Raw genomic sequence first — 16,812 nt, 5'->3', positions numbered from 1 at the left:
AAGAATGAATTCTAGGAACGATGGACGTTAAGAGTAGAAAAATTTATCTAGGGTAAGAAATCTAATAGTGATACAAGGGGGACCAGAAAGTGGGCTGCCTGTGCACCTCACTTTTCAAAGATGTTTTATGCACCTAAGCCGTCTGGCAAGGTGCGTTCAAAGTGGGACAAAACTATAAGACCCAATTAGAAGGTGGATATGAGGTTGTGCAAAACCATGACCAAGCAATAGGATTACAGGTAGTCACCCAGGTAATACTGATCAAGTGTGGGTGAAATAGGTGAGAAGTCTCATAGCAAGCAAAGAAAGATTTTCACTAAGGATGGACCCCAGCGATATTTACTGGAAAATCTGGTTTAGAATTTGGCCCCCACCCACGTGATATCTATTTAGAATAGCAGTTATTGTGTTTTATCCACTCAGGAAGCACAAGGATATAGTAGTTTTTCTAGTTTTATAATTCTGACATTCAGTGAATGTTTGTTGATTGTATTCCATGTTGCATCCATGCTGTCTTAGCTTCTTCAGGGCTAGCTACTTGGTGTTCCTGTCTAACTCTCTACAACACATCTAATTATCATATCTATCTGCAGTTATAGGGTCATCTGGTTGCTGCAGTGGATTGGTATTAGGAGGTGGGAGTGAAGATAGTGGTTATTGGGGGTGTACCCTGGTAAGGTGTATCTGTCCTCCTGGTTTTTCCCTTTACTTTTGGCTTCCTGACCACCATGAACTTGTGATCATTTTAGAGTATCTGTTTGGGTTGCAAGTGAGTCATTGTTTGAAGTATCTCCAGGTGCTAGGAGAATTTCTACTGCTGGCCTTTCTTAGTACCTCTAGTAATTTCTGAGCTTTCATAAAGGTATTTAAAATCAGTCATGTACAAAGAAATGGCTGGCATAAAACACTTCCATTGTAACTCATGGTTAATAAAATGAAATTCTAATATAGAATTGGAGAAAACCTGCCAGGTGAGTTTGCAGCAATATGTATTCTAGCTACTCATAATATTTAAAGAGTAAGATGCCTTGTTTATGTCTATCCTATGTATTATGATTGATATTGCTTAAAAATAAAAATTAAAAAAGAAATACTCATGTGTTACTCTCTGATGAACTTCTTGCCTAGCATGTAAGTGCTTGTGGCTTTGATATCTTGTACTTACAATCAGTCATTATGGGAATCCATGCAGGGGGTTGAATCATAGGTGTCTTTATGCCCAGTTGCATGTCTATCATCGAGGTATACCAGACATCCCCAAAAAGTGTTTTTATTAGCTGGGGTCTATTTGAGTACTTCCTTTCCATTGTTCTGAGGATTTAACCAAAGGATGTCTACTGTGTAGGTAATATGCACTCTTGATACTTAACTATATTTATAGGTGTTCTCACTTTTAGACAGTTTCTTACAAGGCAGGGGCTGCCTATATTTTGCAATCCTGTCATCCAGCCTTTTCATATGGGTGTTTTTTTTTTTTTTTTTTTTTTTTTTTTTCTACTCCTAATTCTGAATGCTTCTAATGCAGTGGTTGACCTCTGAAAAATCCTTATTTTATTACATGGTAATATTGTTCTTACTACATAGTTCTTACCATGGTTCTTATTACATGGTAAATTTCCTCGACCTCCTGGCCTTTTATATTGGCTAATGGGAAAAGTACTCATTAAAAGCACATCTTGCCCTGCTTCAGGTTTTTATGAAATATGATGAAGTATAGGATAGAATATGAATATGACAAGTTCTTTCATATTAAATTGGGTTCATTCTGTTTTGTGTTTTTGAATGACGAGGCAGGTGACAGAACCACTGAACTAAATCCCTGGCCCTGAGTAATGTTTTTGATGTGGCTGTCTACTCCTAATTCTGAATGCTTCTAATGCAGTGGTTGACCTCTGAAAAATCCTTATTTTATTACATGGTAATATTGTTCTTACTACATAGTTCTTACCATGGTTCTTATTACATGGTAAATTTCCTCGACCTCCTGGCCTTTTATATTGGCTAATGGGAAAAGTACTCATTAAAAGCACATCTTGCCCTGCTTCAGGTTTTTATGAAATATGATGAAGTATAGGATAGAATATGAATATGACAAGTTCTTTCATATTAAATTGGGTTCATTCTGTTTTGTGTTTTTGAATGACATTGTTCTCATTCTTCAAGGTGATTTGAGATCTATCATTAGAGCACAATTATAAAAAGGTTGAGATAAAAGTGTAGAAGTTGTCTTTATCTGTTGTGGACTTGAAAAGTTTCATGAGACATCAATATTTGATGTTCTAGCCATTCATTGTGACACAGTAACTGTAGACCAGATTTGTGTTGGGAACATCTTAGGTATTGAGCATAGATTCCCCATACTATCAGTCTTACCTTGTTCTTGTGCCAATTTATGGATTGTCATAGGACTCAGTGGATTTTGAGGATGTGGCTGTGAAGTTCACCTTTGAAGAGTGGGCCCTGTTGGATCCTTCACAGAAGAGACTCTACAGAGTTGTGATGAGGGAAACTATCAGGAACCTGGCAGTAGTGGGTAAGGATGATGTTATTCCTTAATTTAGTGAATTACAGAACAAATATTCCTTGCTGATCTACTGTGTCATGTAACATCTATGATGGGATATTTGCAAATTCTGGGGAAAAATTATTTTAGTTCAAATGTAATTATGCACCTAGAATTATCATTTTCTGTATTTTCTTATTCAAAATTATTTATGGGTGTTAATTTCAGAGACAAAAGAGAAAGACCAGAGGATTGATGATGAGCACAAAAAGCAAGATGGAAATCCCAGGTGAGCTGCACTCACAACAGTACGTAGTGAGTATTAAGAAAATTTATGTGTGTAATAAATTTCAGGAGTAAGTGAGAAAAACAGTGTGTCCAGACCTAATGGCTTATCTGAAACTGTATTTAGTAATTATATAAAAATATCAGTTTTTTAAAACAATATTGTGAATACTTTTATATAAACATGCTTTTTCATGTTTTTCAGTTTTTTTGTTGTTGATCACTGTTCTATATTGCCTCACCCCACCCTGGTCTCAATTTTTTGGAGGTAGAGTTTTTGTATGTAGGCTACACTATTTTGAATGTGCCATATTAACTAGGCTTTCTTGGAATGTGTCCTCTCCTCTGTCAGCTCCGTGACTGCTGGGATTAGAGGTGGGTGCTACCCTACCCAACTTTTTGCAGGTATTTTAAAGGTTCATTTTGAGATGTGGTATTGCTAATTTGACAAGGCTGACCTGGAACTTGATATCCTTGTGACTCAGACTCTTGAGTAGTTGGAGTTACAGGCATGGGCCACTGTGCCTGGCATTATTATTATTTTGATACTAGTGATGGTTAAGTGCTTTTCAGAGGTTTTTATCCATTCCCTTTTAAACAGTTTATACATAGAAGAAAATTTATATGTCCCCTGAAAGCGAATGTAATTTTAAATATTCTCAAGATATGAAGTTGTGTGTTTTTTTTTTTTCAGCTTTAATTGAGTTATTGGTACATTTTAGGGATACAGAACAGTTACATTCATTGTTGGTTTTTAAACCACTGAAAATGTGCTACTTATTCTTTACAGAAGTTATATAGTGGAGAAACTTGGTGAGAGTAAAGTAAATAATGTATACTGGGCAGAAACACTATGAATGCACACAATGTGGTAATGCCTTCACTTTTAGTGTCCTCAGAAGGCATGAAGAACCCCACATTGGAGAGAAACCCTATGAATGTAAACAGTGTAGTAATGCCTTCATTTCTTCTAGTGCCCTCAGAAGTCATGAAAGAACTCACCCTGGAGAAAGACCCTATAAATGTATACAATGTTGCAAGACCTTCACTACTTACACATACTGCCAAATGCATGTAAGAACTCACACTGGGGAGAGACCTTATGAATGTAAACTGTGTGGAAAGGCATTCACTTTTCCTAATGGCCTCCGTCAACATGAAAAAATTCACACAGGACATAAACCATACAAATGTGAGAAATGTGGAAAGGCTTTCAAACATTCCAGTTCCCTAAAAGTACATCAAAGAATTCACAGTGGAGAGAAACCATATGAGTGTGGTCAATGTGGGAAGGGTTTTGTTTCTTCTTCTTCTCTCCGTGTACATGAAATCATTCACACTGGAGAAAAACCTTATGAGTGTAAACAGTGTGGGAAAGCATTCCCTTTTTTCCATGTCTTACAAGTACATCAAAGAATTCACACTGGAGAGAGACCCTACAAATGTAATCACTGTGGAAAGGCTTTTGGTTCTTCCAGTCCTTTAAGAAGACACGAAAGAACTCACACTGTGTTGAAACCATATAAGTGTAAACACTGTAATCAGAGCTTTGCTCGTCCTGTTCTGTGTGAAAGGCATGAAAGAACTCATACTGGGCTGAAACCATATGAATGTAAACAATGTGGTAAGGCCTTTGGGTCTTCCAGTAACCTCAAAAGGCATGTAAGAACCCACAGTGGAGAGAGGCCACATGAATGTAAACGATGTGGAAAGGCGTTCAATTCTTCCCATATCCTCAGAAGACATGAAAGAACTCACACTGGAGAAAAACCCTATAAATGTAAGCAGTGTGGTAAGGCCTTCACTTCTTCCAGTTATCTCCCAGTCCATGAAAGAATTCACACTGGAGAGAAATTATACAAATGTACACAATGTGGAAAGGCCTTTACTTCTTCCAGTATTTTCAGAAGGCACGAAAGAAGACACACTGGAGAGAAACCTTATGCCTGTAAGCAATGTTGTAAGACTTTCATTTCTTCCAGTGCACTCCGATATCATGTAAGAACTCACACTGGTGAGAGACCCTATAAATGTAAACAATGTGGAAAGGCATTCCCATTTTGTAGTGGCCTCCGTGCGCATGAAACTATTCACAAAGAACAGAAACACTACGTATGTAAACAGTGTGGAAAAGCATTTACTCGTTCCTATGCCCTCATAATGCATGAAAGGATTCACACTGGCGAGAAACCCTATATGTGTAAACAATGTTGTAAAACCTTCAGTTATTCCAGTTCTCTCCGAATCCATGAAAGAACTCACACTGGAGAAAAACCCTATGAATGTAAACAATGTGGAAAGGCATTTACTTGTCCCAAATATCTTCGAATACATAAGAGATTTCACACTGGAGAGAAACCCTATAGATGTAATGAATGTGATAAGCCTTTCACAACTTCCAGTCACCTCCGAGTACATCGAAGAATTCACACTGGAGGAAAACTATGAATGTATAAAATGTGACAAAGCCTTTTTTTATTCCTGTGACCTCCAGAGGAATGAAAGATCTCACCCTAGAGAGAAGCCCTACAAATGTGATGTGGTAAGGCCTTTGTTAATTCTTGTTCCCTCAATCTGCCCAAAAAGTCATTGTGTAAAGAAAGCCTATGAATATAATCAGTGTGAGGAGGCATTTGCACATTCCTGTGCACTCTGAAGTAACTCAGGAAAAAAATCTCAAGCAAATAAGGTGGTGAGAACCAAGCTTGCTGCAGTGCCCTCATAGAGCTTGAAGAAACTCAGGGTAGAAGAAACGTGAGTATTAACCACATGAAATCTTCATTTATGATCTTTAGTGGCCTTAAAATTCACATTGACATGAAACCCTTTGTGGGGAAACTACATAGTAGGGGCATAAGTTGTTTCAGCCAGATTTAAGTACAGGGGTCTATCCACTGGAGAGAAACCCTTTAGACATATATAAACTATATGATAAGGCTTGAAGAATTGAGATACTGTTTCATTACAACAAAGTGGAAGGGACATAGAACCATGGTAGGGTTAAAAAACAATGTAAATATGACCATTTCTGCCCTGCTCTGTTCTGAATGAAACACTATGGCTAGTATATAATATGGATGAATCTGTCATATCACCCACCCTTTGGAGAAAGAAAACTTTTCATCTGCTAGGAACTTAATATGTTTAGTGTTGAAATTCATTCGAGCAATTTTGCTTCTTTTTTTTTTTTTTTTCTTTTCCCCATATCAGGGCTGGAACTCAGGGCCTTGTGCTTACAAGGCAGGCAGGGTGCCACTGAGCTAAATCCCAGACGTGATTTTGCTTATTTTCAAACAGAGCCCTAGTCAGCAAGAGCAATTTCTTTGTCTGTATCTCTCACAGTGGTTGAAACCAGGGCATTCATTATGAGAAACTTCTCCAGGCTTTATTTTTTATTTTGAGGTCAGTTACAGCTGCAAGGCTCTGCATTAATAGTTGTGAGGATACTGCCTCTGATTCCTTGAGTGCAAAGATTACAAGTCAGTGATGTCATGGGTGGCTGCAAGTTTTTTAGTCTAAGGAATATGAGAAAGACTCTTCCCTTCCTCCATAGAAAAGGTCATGGTATTAACCTTTGCAAACAACTGCCTATGCAGTGTGTGAAAGTTTTCAAATTTTCACAAAGACTTTTTAGTCCTCCAAAAATTGGCACTAAACAAAGCACTACAGAAAGATGAAGTCATTTCACATGTGCCACTTCAGAACATTATCTGTATGATCTATGATGCATGTCTATCTGTGACTCATTCTCCCATATTTTAGAGGTGAGAGCGTGGCAAAAAAGTGAAAGGTCAGTGTAGTTCTGCAAATTTGCACTCCATGTGTCTTGGGCAGCTAAGGGAGGAAGATAGGAAGTTCAAGTCCAACCTGTGCAACCTGGTGAGACCCTGTCTCCAAGAATTAAGAGATCCCGGAAAGTAGCTCAGAGTGCATCCCTGTGTTAAATGCCTGGTATGAGCAAAAATGTCAAAGGAGTGTTATTAAAACCTGTAGACAAGTAAACATGGTAGTAAACCTTTGGCACCGATTTCCTAGTTGTATCCTCACCTAAAGATTCATTGGAGATGGATATTTTAATTGTGAAATACCTGTAGACACATATGATATAGCACTGCTTTTTTTTTTTCTAACTAAATGCTCAAGCCATCATAGCCACCAGTATCAGCTCAGTGGAAGCTAAGAGATTTTATTGAATCTTTGAAACATATAGTTATAGAAAGTTAGTAGTTAAGGTTTGTGTTAGATGTGCTCCCAAAGCCTCATGCAGATGAGGTGGGACTTTCTTTTTCAGAGGTAATTAGATCTGGAATGTGTGGTGCTGGGGTTAAGGGTGTATGATTACTAAACCACTACTGTTGAGATTTTTAGTTTTGACCTAATCCCAGGAGTCTGGATGATATAAAAGGGGCGGGAGGACACTGTCACACTCTCTTGCTACCTTGTGAGGACCATGTCGTTTCTCCTCTGCAATGCCTGTTTGCCATCCCTTTCTGGAGGTCAGCTGATTATGGACTGAAACCTCTCTGAACTGTGAGTTAAGTAAACTTCTTCCCTTTTAACGTTAGGTAGTGCATATTTTGTCTCAGCAATGAAAAAAGTAACCAACACTTTAGGTTTTCTGTAGCCACCCTTTTGGAGGCCAACCTATGGGACTGGTCACAGATAATCAGTGGCCAAAGATTCCAAGGCTGGTAACTTACAGTATTCTGACATTTCTTTTTACTGCTTTCTTGGCCAACACATGAGTTAATAAAATGTTCAGGATGGGACAGCAAGCCCTACTCTGCCAAAATGCAGCTGCCACCAATCGTAAACAAGGTATCAATAAAGAAAGAAGCAGAGTTTCAAATAAGTGAAGCCAGCTTGTTTAAAGATGGGGAAAGGTGGAAGAAGATCATGGACAGCTACTCTGGCCAAGTGGAGAATTTTTAAAAGTGAATACCCCAGCACTTCTGTCCTTAAGCATCAGTCTGTGTTTGTGGGCTGGATTTCAGTAAAGGAAATGCAACCTTGAATACACAGAGCTAATGCAACGTGGTATCAAAAAAGGTACTTGCAGAATTTATATTTCGTCTAGTGATGCATACTAAATTTGTAAGAGTTTTTTCTTGGGTATGTTTTTCTGTACATGTTTTGTTACACAGTTTTATACCACTGGGCTATCACCTTACCTTGAGAAGTGACAACTAGAAAAGTGTGTTAATCCTCAAACTTATAATATTGTAATGCTAAAGTGTTAATCTACAAGGATATTGGAAGTCTGATTTGAGAGAATTTTCAAATAGATGTCTATGTGCAGTTTCCTTGATGGTAGGACTTCCTGTGGACCCTTGATATTTTATGCCCCTTCAATGTACCTTGCCCTCTGCCATGATTGTACATGGCTGTTTCTCTGTATCTTGTCCTGCATAATAAATGAGTCTCCATAATTAGTTTTCATTGATCTCTATACTACCATAGCAAAATCACACCAAAATTCATTCTAAGAACTTAATTTTGAGTAGCCCAGTATTATAACTGCATCTGAAGTGGTGGACAGTCTTCTGAGACTGACTGCTTAACCTTTCACTTTTCATGATATCTCCCAGTATGTGATCCCAATAGACATCTGAATGACTTCTGCACAATTTCTTGCTTGGTGTCTGAAGAGCTGTTATACATATGTTCAAAAATTATACTATATAGATTTTGCATGTTCATGTACAAAAGGTATTTGCTCCCTCTATCCCATGTTTGTAGTTTGGATGATGATAATGTTGAAATGTATGCATTACTCATTTGATGTCCAGAGTCACATCAATATAAAAAATTCCAATGAAAATTGCATTAAAAAATGTTCTAACATTCATATGGATTGTCTTTGTATTCTTAGTATTAACATTGTTAAGTGTTCACACTTTGTTGAAATCATAACATACACAGGAATCATGAAGATGTTGCTGAAGTTTCCTTATAGAATGACGGGTATGTAGCTCAGTGCTTGAGTGTTTTCTTACCATTGCAAACACCCTAAATCTGCTTACCAGAACCAACATCAACAGAATTAAACTAACATAGTACAGTAGTTTGCCCTGAAATCAATTTGTATTTTTGATCAAATGATGTTCAGCTAGGCTTGCCCTAGGTGCTCAAGGGAGACAGCTCTTAATCTCATTAAGAAGGATGTTTAGAAAACTGCATGCCAATCTCAAAAGTGTGAAGTTGGCCTATAGTTTCCGCTGTCAAAAAATTAGCTGAAATTAAGACCTTATACATAACACGAAAGGAATCTGAGGAATTCACAAGGGGAAAGTGTCAAGGCATTACATTTCACAATCCACCTGATGCTAATGATGAGGTCCATCCCTGTGATGTCATGATGTGGACAAAGAGACAGACACACGATTGCTCTGAGTGCATCTTACTAAATGACCACATCACGGGTCTTTTAAAATCTGCATTTTTAAAAACCAGGGATGAAACTCAGGACTTTGAATTTGTGAGGCAGGCCATGGCACCAATGAGCCAAATCCAGTGCCCTAAAATCTATCCTGAACGAAACCTTCACCATATTAAAAACTCAATGCATTAAGATTGGACTATGGAAAATGTATATTCAACACTGCCTGCCTCAGTTCTACTTTTGGCCTGGGTCACTCCTGTCTTTTTTTTTTTTTTTTTTTTAATATACAAGGAATTGAACTCGGGTCCTTGTGCTTGCAAAGCAGGCAGTGGAACCATTCAGCTAAATCCCCAGCCCAACATCATTTATTGTTAATGAAAGTTCACTAAAATCTTTTTCTTTCTTGAAATAACCGGAGCATTACTCACAATTTCTTTATACTTTCATGTTCTTTTGGAATACATACAGTGGAAGCAGTGTTGGGGACCAGGAGTAGGACACTGGCTGTAAAATGTATGTCCTGTGGAATTCCATATGGCTGAATAAAGGAGGAGACACTTGGAGATGCTCAAAGAATGTCAACTGAAACAGGTGATTGGAAGAAAGGAAGAGATATACATTTTGATGCCAAAATCAATCTATTTGTAGAGCAAACAAAACATAGACGTAGGAGTGTATAAAAAGGTGGAGAAGTCCACTGGGCTACCTGCAGGATATCTGCCTTTGCATAGCCCAGGAATCTCTCTTCTGGCAAATTCCCAAAAAGCTTATGGAACACTCCCCCACCCCCAGTAACATGGCAGGATGAAGGCACACAGGAAAGGGCTAGGCATTTAGCTCAGTGGCCCTTTGCCTGCCTCTCAAGTTTGAGGTCCTGAGTTTGATCCGCCTATGGAAAAAAGTAAAAAATAAAATTAATAAAGGCACACAGGATACAATTGTGGTACATGCTTCCTAGCCTCTTTTTCCCGCCTCAAAAAAGATACTGCATCTCACCTGTACATCTCAGCACATACAGGAGTGAATGATGGGATGCTTTTTCCTCAGCATTGGTCTACCAGTTCTCTGATTATGAGAGAATAACACTCAACTTCTGACTGAGTTTGTCATCAGCAGTATTGGACTCAGCTGCCCAGTTCACATATGAGAGGAGCCTGGAACCTAGAGAGTCAGTCTGAGAGTGAGGAAGCCCAGAGCCCTGTGAGGAGAGACTTGCAGTGGAGCAGAGCAGAGCAGAGCAGTGAATGCTGCATGATGAAGTAGCTAATTGTAGCCTTTAGAGATTGCAAGGAGAGAGACCAGGTGGTGGGAAAAGTGCTTTGACCTAAGACTCACCCTCCCACCCACTCTCAGTGTTAGAGTTACATCAGTGGAGTGGGACAGAGGAGACTGCAAGGGCCGGGATGGATCAACTGAATACTAGAGGTGAAGCAGCCATGGATGTCTTTGTTCCAGTGCCTTCATTCTTGAATCTCCACAGCACGTGGATGTGTAACAGCTGCAGATACACAGGGCAAGCAGACGTGGGTGGACCGCTGGGGATATCCAGAGAGTTGCAGGCTGCACACTTGGCCTGAGACTCCACAGCCAGAAGCCAAGCTCAGCCTGCAAGTCTGTGGAGCTGTGAGGAGTTAGTGTAGCATAGCTTTGAGATCTAACAGATACAAGCATAGAAATGTGTACACCAGGGTATAGCTGTAGGTTTTTCATCGGAGAAATTTCATCCTTTTTCTGGTTTTATTTTTATCATTTGCTTTTTTTCTCTTTTTCAACCTCTCTCTTTTTTTTTTAACCTGTGTGACAATTTTCTCTTAATTTTTCTGGTATAGTTTTGTCTTCTTTTAGTTTTTCCTTTATTCTTTCTCTCTGGTCTTCTCCAGATTTCCAAAGCTTGGGTTATCTACCTCTGTTCTTCATCCTTGCTTCTCATATCTTTCTTTATTTCACTTTTCCCCTTTATCCCTCTTATACCCCATTAGGATCACTCAAATTTTGCCAATTTCATTACATACAAGTCTTAGTTTGTGTTTGATTTTAATATAGATCTTGTTATATTTAATGATACCAAAATAATAGTTGCCACAGTTTGTTGGTTTGTAGGCTATGCTTGATGGTGGTATTATCACTAATTCTACTGGTTTAACCAGGGTGTCATTCCAACTGTTCTTGCTTGTATAACAACACTGTGCTGTCATAAACATTACCATTGTTCAGTACCAAAAGCCTGAGTGCAGGGCCATATAGACCACAACCTGTCATCCCTAATAAATTGGAAAGGAAGGATCTTAGGACAGAGTCAACAAGATCCTAGAAGACTTCTGTAAAGAATAGTCATTTCCTAGGGATGTGTCAATACTAGTGATAAAGCTATCTCCATAAGTAACTTATAAGCCTTAACACAGATAACAAAAAAATGCTGATATTGAAGATAGCTAATTTTGATAGAAATTATTGTAAGTCAGGTAGACAGAGCTGGGACCTCAGGATAAAAAAAGAATGCACTGATCACATTGTGAAAAGAAAAAAGGTGCCCCAACTATTTTCTCTGGGGATGAACAGCAATGGTTGATATTCTAAATAGGCATCAGTTTCCCTAGCCCATTTCATTCCAGAAATTGTTGTTCATTGCATATATATGCTTGGTACAGGACTAGCTTTTTTTTTTTTCTCATCTAGTTTATTGGTACTTTTTAGGTATTCAGTACAGATGCTTTCATCACTGGGATCTTGTACCTTTAAATGACAGGTCATGGTTCTTATTTTTTCTCCATACACCGGCCCTTCCTTAACCCCCTCCACCGTTCCCTATTTATAAAGACTTGGTTTCCATTCCTTTGTTTTTATATTCTACGAAAGAGTCCTTTGTCTCAGGAGCAGCTAGTAAGAATTTTTCTCACATTGTAGGTTGTTTCTTAGCTCTCTTGGTGTTTACTTTTGCAGTGCAGAAATTTTTTTTTTCAGCTTTGAGTTTATTGGTACATTTTAGGGATACAGTACAGTTACATTCATTGTTGGGATCTTGTATCTCTACATGACAAGTCTTGATTCTCATTTTTTCCCCTTACCTCTGCCTTCCCTTCACCCCCTCCTCCCCTCCCCATCTACAAACACTTTATTTTCATCTTTTCATTCTCTCGCATTTTTTTCTTTTCCCTTTTTACTCTTCCCAGAAAGTTTTTAATAAGATGAGATTCCCGTTGTTGATTCTTTGTGCTAGTTCCCTTGATGAGGATTTGTTAATAAAGACTTTTTGCATTCCAATATCTTCAAGAGTTCTGCCTAACTTACCTTCCAACAAATTTAGTGACTCTTTTAATATTTAGATCTTTAATCCACTTGGATTTTATTTTAATGCATGGTGAAAGATAAGTGTTTAGTTTTAATCTTAGGCAGGTTGAAATCCAATTTTTCAACACAATTTATTGATGCTGTTTCCTCCAGTGAGCATGATTGGCTCCTTTGTCAAAGATGAGGTAGCTGAGCACATCTGGAGTTCTTTCTGCATCTTCTAATCTATTCCACTGGTCCTCAGGTCTTTTTATTTGCCAGTACCATGCTTTTTTTTTTTTTAAACAGTGGCTTTGTAGTATACTTTCAATTTGGGAATTGTTATATCTCCTGCTTTGTCTCTGTTGCCTAGAATGGCTTTTTTTATTCTAGGTCTCTTCTGGTTCCAAATGAATTTTTGGATTATTTTCTCTAGTTCTGTGAAATATACTGTTGGAATTTCAATTGTGATGGCCTTCAATCTGTATAGCAGTTTTGGTAATATGGCCATTTTCACTATTTTGGTTCTTCCTATCTAGGAGCATGGGCTATCTTTGTATTTTCTTATGTCCTCTTTGTTCTCTTTTTTTGGATTATTGTAGCTTTCAGTGTAGACGTCTTTTGCTTCCTTCATTATATTGATTCCTAGATACTTCATTTTTTTGGATGCTATTGTGAAAGAAATTGTTTCCCTAATTTCTTTCTGAGTGTTATTTGTTTACAAGAAAGCTATTGATTTTTGAGTGTTGACCTTGTATCTAAGTACTCTGCTGAAAGTGTCAGTTATGTCTAAAAGTCTTTTGGCAGAGTGTTTTGGGTCTTCTATGTAGAGTATCATCATCAGCAAATATTGACAGTTTAACTTTTTCCTTTCCTATCTTTATTGCTTTAATTTCTTTCTCCTGTCTAATTGCTGTGACTAGAACTATATTGGACAGGAGTAGTGATAGTGGGCATCCTTGTCTTGTTCCTGATTTTAACGTGAAGGTTTTCAGTTTTTGGCCATTTAATAGGATGTTGGCTGTTGGTTTTTTTTCATAGGTAGCCTTTATCAACTTGAGATAAAGACCATCTATTCCAATTCTTTGCAGGGTTTTTATCACGAATGGGTGTTGAATTTTGTCAAATGCTTTTTCTGTATCTATTGAGATGATTGTATAGTTTTTGTCCTTGACTCTGTTAAAATAGTATATTATGTGTATTGATTTATATATGTTAAACCAACCTTGCATCCCTGGAATAAATCCAAATTGGTCAGGGTTTTTGATCTTCTTGATGATCCTCTGCATTCTGTTTGCTAGTATCTTATTGAGGATTTTTGCATCTAAGTTCCTTTGCAATTTTGGCCTGTAGTTCACTTTTTTGGTTGGGTCTTTCCCTGGTTTTCGAATCAAAGTAACACTTGCTTCCAGGAATGAATTTGGAAATATTGCTTCCCTTACAATTTCATTGAAAAGTTTAAAGGGTAGTTGCAGTAGTTCTTCTCTAAATGTCTTGTAGAATTCAGCAATGAATCATCAGAACGTGGGCTTTTCTTCATTGGTAAACTTTTAATTACATTTTCAATTTCACTAATTATAATTTTTGTGTTAAGAATTTTTTTTATCTTCTTCGTTCAGCTTTGATAATTCCCAAGTATCTAGAAATCTGTCCATTTCTTCTGTGTTTTCCATTGGAGTACAGGTTCTCAAAGTATGTATTGATAATCCACTGGATTTCTTCTGGATGGATAAAGAGGAAAGGTACAGGACTAGTTTCTGCATTTTAATCAGGTACTCAATATTGCCTGTGTGACTGTATTTGCAATCTTATTGCTTGATTATGGTTTTCTCCACCTCATGCCCACTTTGTGATTTCCCATTGGTTTTATTGTTTGATTGTAGTTATGTCCCATCTTGAACCATCTCAAGGCTTTGCTCAATAAAATGCTTTTATGAATCAGAGTGTGTAGGCAACCCACTTTCCATCCCCCATTCTGTGTTTCTTAGAGGCTATCTTTTTTTTTTTTTTTTTTTTTGTACCAGGGATCAAACTCAGATCTTTGCACTTGCACGCCAGGTGGAACCACTGAGCTAAATCCCCAGCTCCAGAAGGTATCTTTTGCTGAATAAATTATTTCTATTCTTGACTTACATTGTTATGAGAATCCATTCTTCAATTTTAAAGAATACAAACTCATGTTTTGGACATCTGGGAGGGTGCAAGTTAAAATACTTCCCAATTTTAAATTATTATTGCTTATTGGGATCCCATTTTTGGATTACTTGTTGTCCTATATACAAAGGATGTAGAAGATGCAACCCAAGACCTCCAGCCCACCCAGGCAAAGTCCAGGGGACAGTAAAGTGGAGGATATCAGAAACTACTAACCTGAAATTTAGCAGTGGTAGCAGTGGAAGTAACAAAACATTAATAAAGGCATAGAAAAATTTAGAGCAAATAATTTTTCATGTATGAACAAGAATAATCATAATAAAGAACTTGGTTGGTGAACCTGGTGTAGACACTGATAAAAAAAATAGAGGATCTTAGGAAAGTGATGAATACCCAATATAGCAAAGAAAGAGTCCACATAAGAGATTCAAACAGGTATCCAGAAGATTAAAAATTCCACTGAGAGCACACACAGTGGAATGAGCAAATGTGAGGAGAGCACATCAGATCTAGAAGACAGGATTGTGTTTAGTGATCACCAAAAGAAATCTTTAAAAGTAGAAAAGAAGTGTTGCTGGAAATTTAGCTCAGTGTCTCTGCTGCTGACTTCACATGCACAAGGTCCCAAGTTTGATCCCTGGTTAAAAAAAAAGGGACCACAAAAAGTCAATCCAACAGCTGCTAGTTGATGGAAAGAATATTATAACGTTGACCTGAGTCAATGCAAAGCAGGAGATAGTGTAAATCACATAAAAATAACCTATTCAGAGAAGTAATGGAAAAAATGTTCCCAAACAGAAAAATAATTTGATAAACAGATAAGTGAACCATATAGAACCCCAATTAGCTATGATAAAACAATTCTATACCAAGGCATATAACAGTCAAGATTGTAGAGGTTCAGGCCAAGAACAAAATATTGAAAACCTTTAAGAGAAACAGCAAACCTATAAAGGAAATACAACCAGAGTAAGAAATACAATACAAACCTTAATACAAACCCTTAATACAATACAATACAAACCTCAATACAAACCCTTAAGTCAGCTTGGAGTAAAGTACTTCAAGTTCTAAGAGAAAATAACCTGCAACCTAGATTAATACATCAGACAATGCATTTAAAAGCCAATGGAGAAATCTGATACTTCCATGAAAAACGGCGCATGAAGGAATTCAAGAGTACAAATCTTGCATTTCAAAATGTTCTGAAAGTTATTCTAAGAGAAAATTAAGATGAAAATTCTATGCAAGCCAATTGAAAGAAATTACCAAGCAAGGTAACCAAGCAAAGGAGAAATAAAAGCAATCAACCTCAGGAAAATAATATGACAGGGACTAGGCATTGCAAATTCAGTATAACCATAAATACAAATGGTCTCGGTTTACCAATTAAAAGGTACAGACTGGCAAAATGGAACAAAAAACAAGATCTAATAAGAATGCTGCATAGAAGAAAGAAGAAACACATTTAACTGAACCAACATAAGTTTAAAAATGTGTATCCCAAATAGCACACCTGCCTATATAAGACCTTAGTGAAAATGAAAAGTCAAATAAGCAGTTAGCAACAAGAGCCCCTCTGAAAGGCCTGCTCCTTTGGCCCAGCATGCCAGAGGAGACCAGCATCAACTTGTGACCCTCTGCATGCCAGAGAAGACCAGCAGCAGCTTGTGATCCTCTGACAGGCCCACCCCTTTGGCCCAGTGCAGCAGAGGATCCCAGCCACATGGGTGCCAATGCAGCAGTGCACCCCCACAATCAAGGGAAAGAGGGCCTCTCTGAGGCTCTTAGATGAAAATTGAAGCCCATTGGAAAAGTGAAGAAAATCTGTGATAAAGGCACACCATACCACCATAATTGGTAAATCCAAGGAGCCAGGACCTCACTTTGGATCCTTCAGGGGGAATATAGCTGGAGCCTGCAGTAGAACCTTGCAGAGTTCAACCAAGCAGAAGGTAAGAGATCTCAATTTGGACCTTGAAGCCAGAAATCAGTCTGAACCTCAGGGACAGCTGTTGGCTTGATGAGACTAATTAGCTTAGACCTGCACCCTCCTGCCCATGCTGTCTATTGTGTCAACAGAGTCATACCCTGAAGGAGGCCCTCTATTTCTATTTGCATTTTTAATTTTCAGAGTAATATTTTTCTCTTTAATCTAAAATTTTATTCTATCTTTTAATTTTCTCAAATATTTTTTCCATTTTTTTTTTTTTTTTTTTTT

At 37.8% G+C, this 16,812-nt stretch overlaps 1 protein-coding gene and 1 pseudogene across 1 annotated transcript in view; one reads left to right on the top strand and one right to left on the bottom strand.

Annotated features, from left to right (window-relative positions):
* LOC104851094 (zinc finger protein 709-like) overlaps nucleotides 1-7,385 on the top strand; it is an 8,124-nt gene extending 739 nt beyond the window's left edge. The window contains exons 2-4 of the mRNA XM_033757476.1: nucleotides 2,407-2,533; nucleotides 2,732-2,792; nucleotides 3,763-7,385. Coding sequence (XP_033613367.1) covers nucleotides 2,407-2,533; nucleotides 2,732-2,792; nucleotides 3,763-5,236 — 1,662 coding nt within the window. The 3' untranslated portion in view covers nucleotides 5,237-7,385. The remainder of the gene's footprint in view (nucleotides 1-2,406; nucleotides 2,534-2,731; nucleotides 2,793-3,762) is intronic.
* An 8,106-nt stretch (nucleotides 7,386-15,491) lies between these two features.
* LOC104851097 overlaps nucleotides 15,492-16,812 on the bottom strand; it is a 21,926-nt pseudogene continuing 20,605 nt past the window's right edge.

This window comes from Fukomys damarensis, unplaced genomic scaffold (genome assembly GCF_012274545.1).
Source record: "Fukomys damarensis isolate Sample0158 unplaced genomic scaffold, DMR_v1.0_HiC HiC_scaffold_30, whole genome shotgun sequence".
NCBI classification, from domain to species: Eukaryota; Metazoa; Chordata; class Mammalia; order Rodentia; family Bathyergidae; genus Fukomys; species Fukomys damarensis.
Note: the sequence above shows the minus strand (reverse complement) of the source record. Positions and strands in the feature narration are given on the sequence as shown.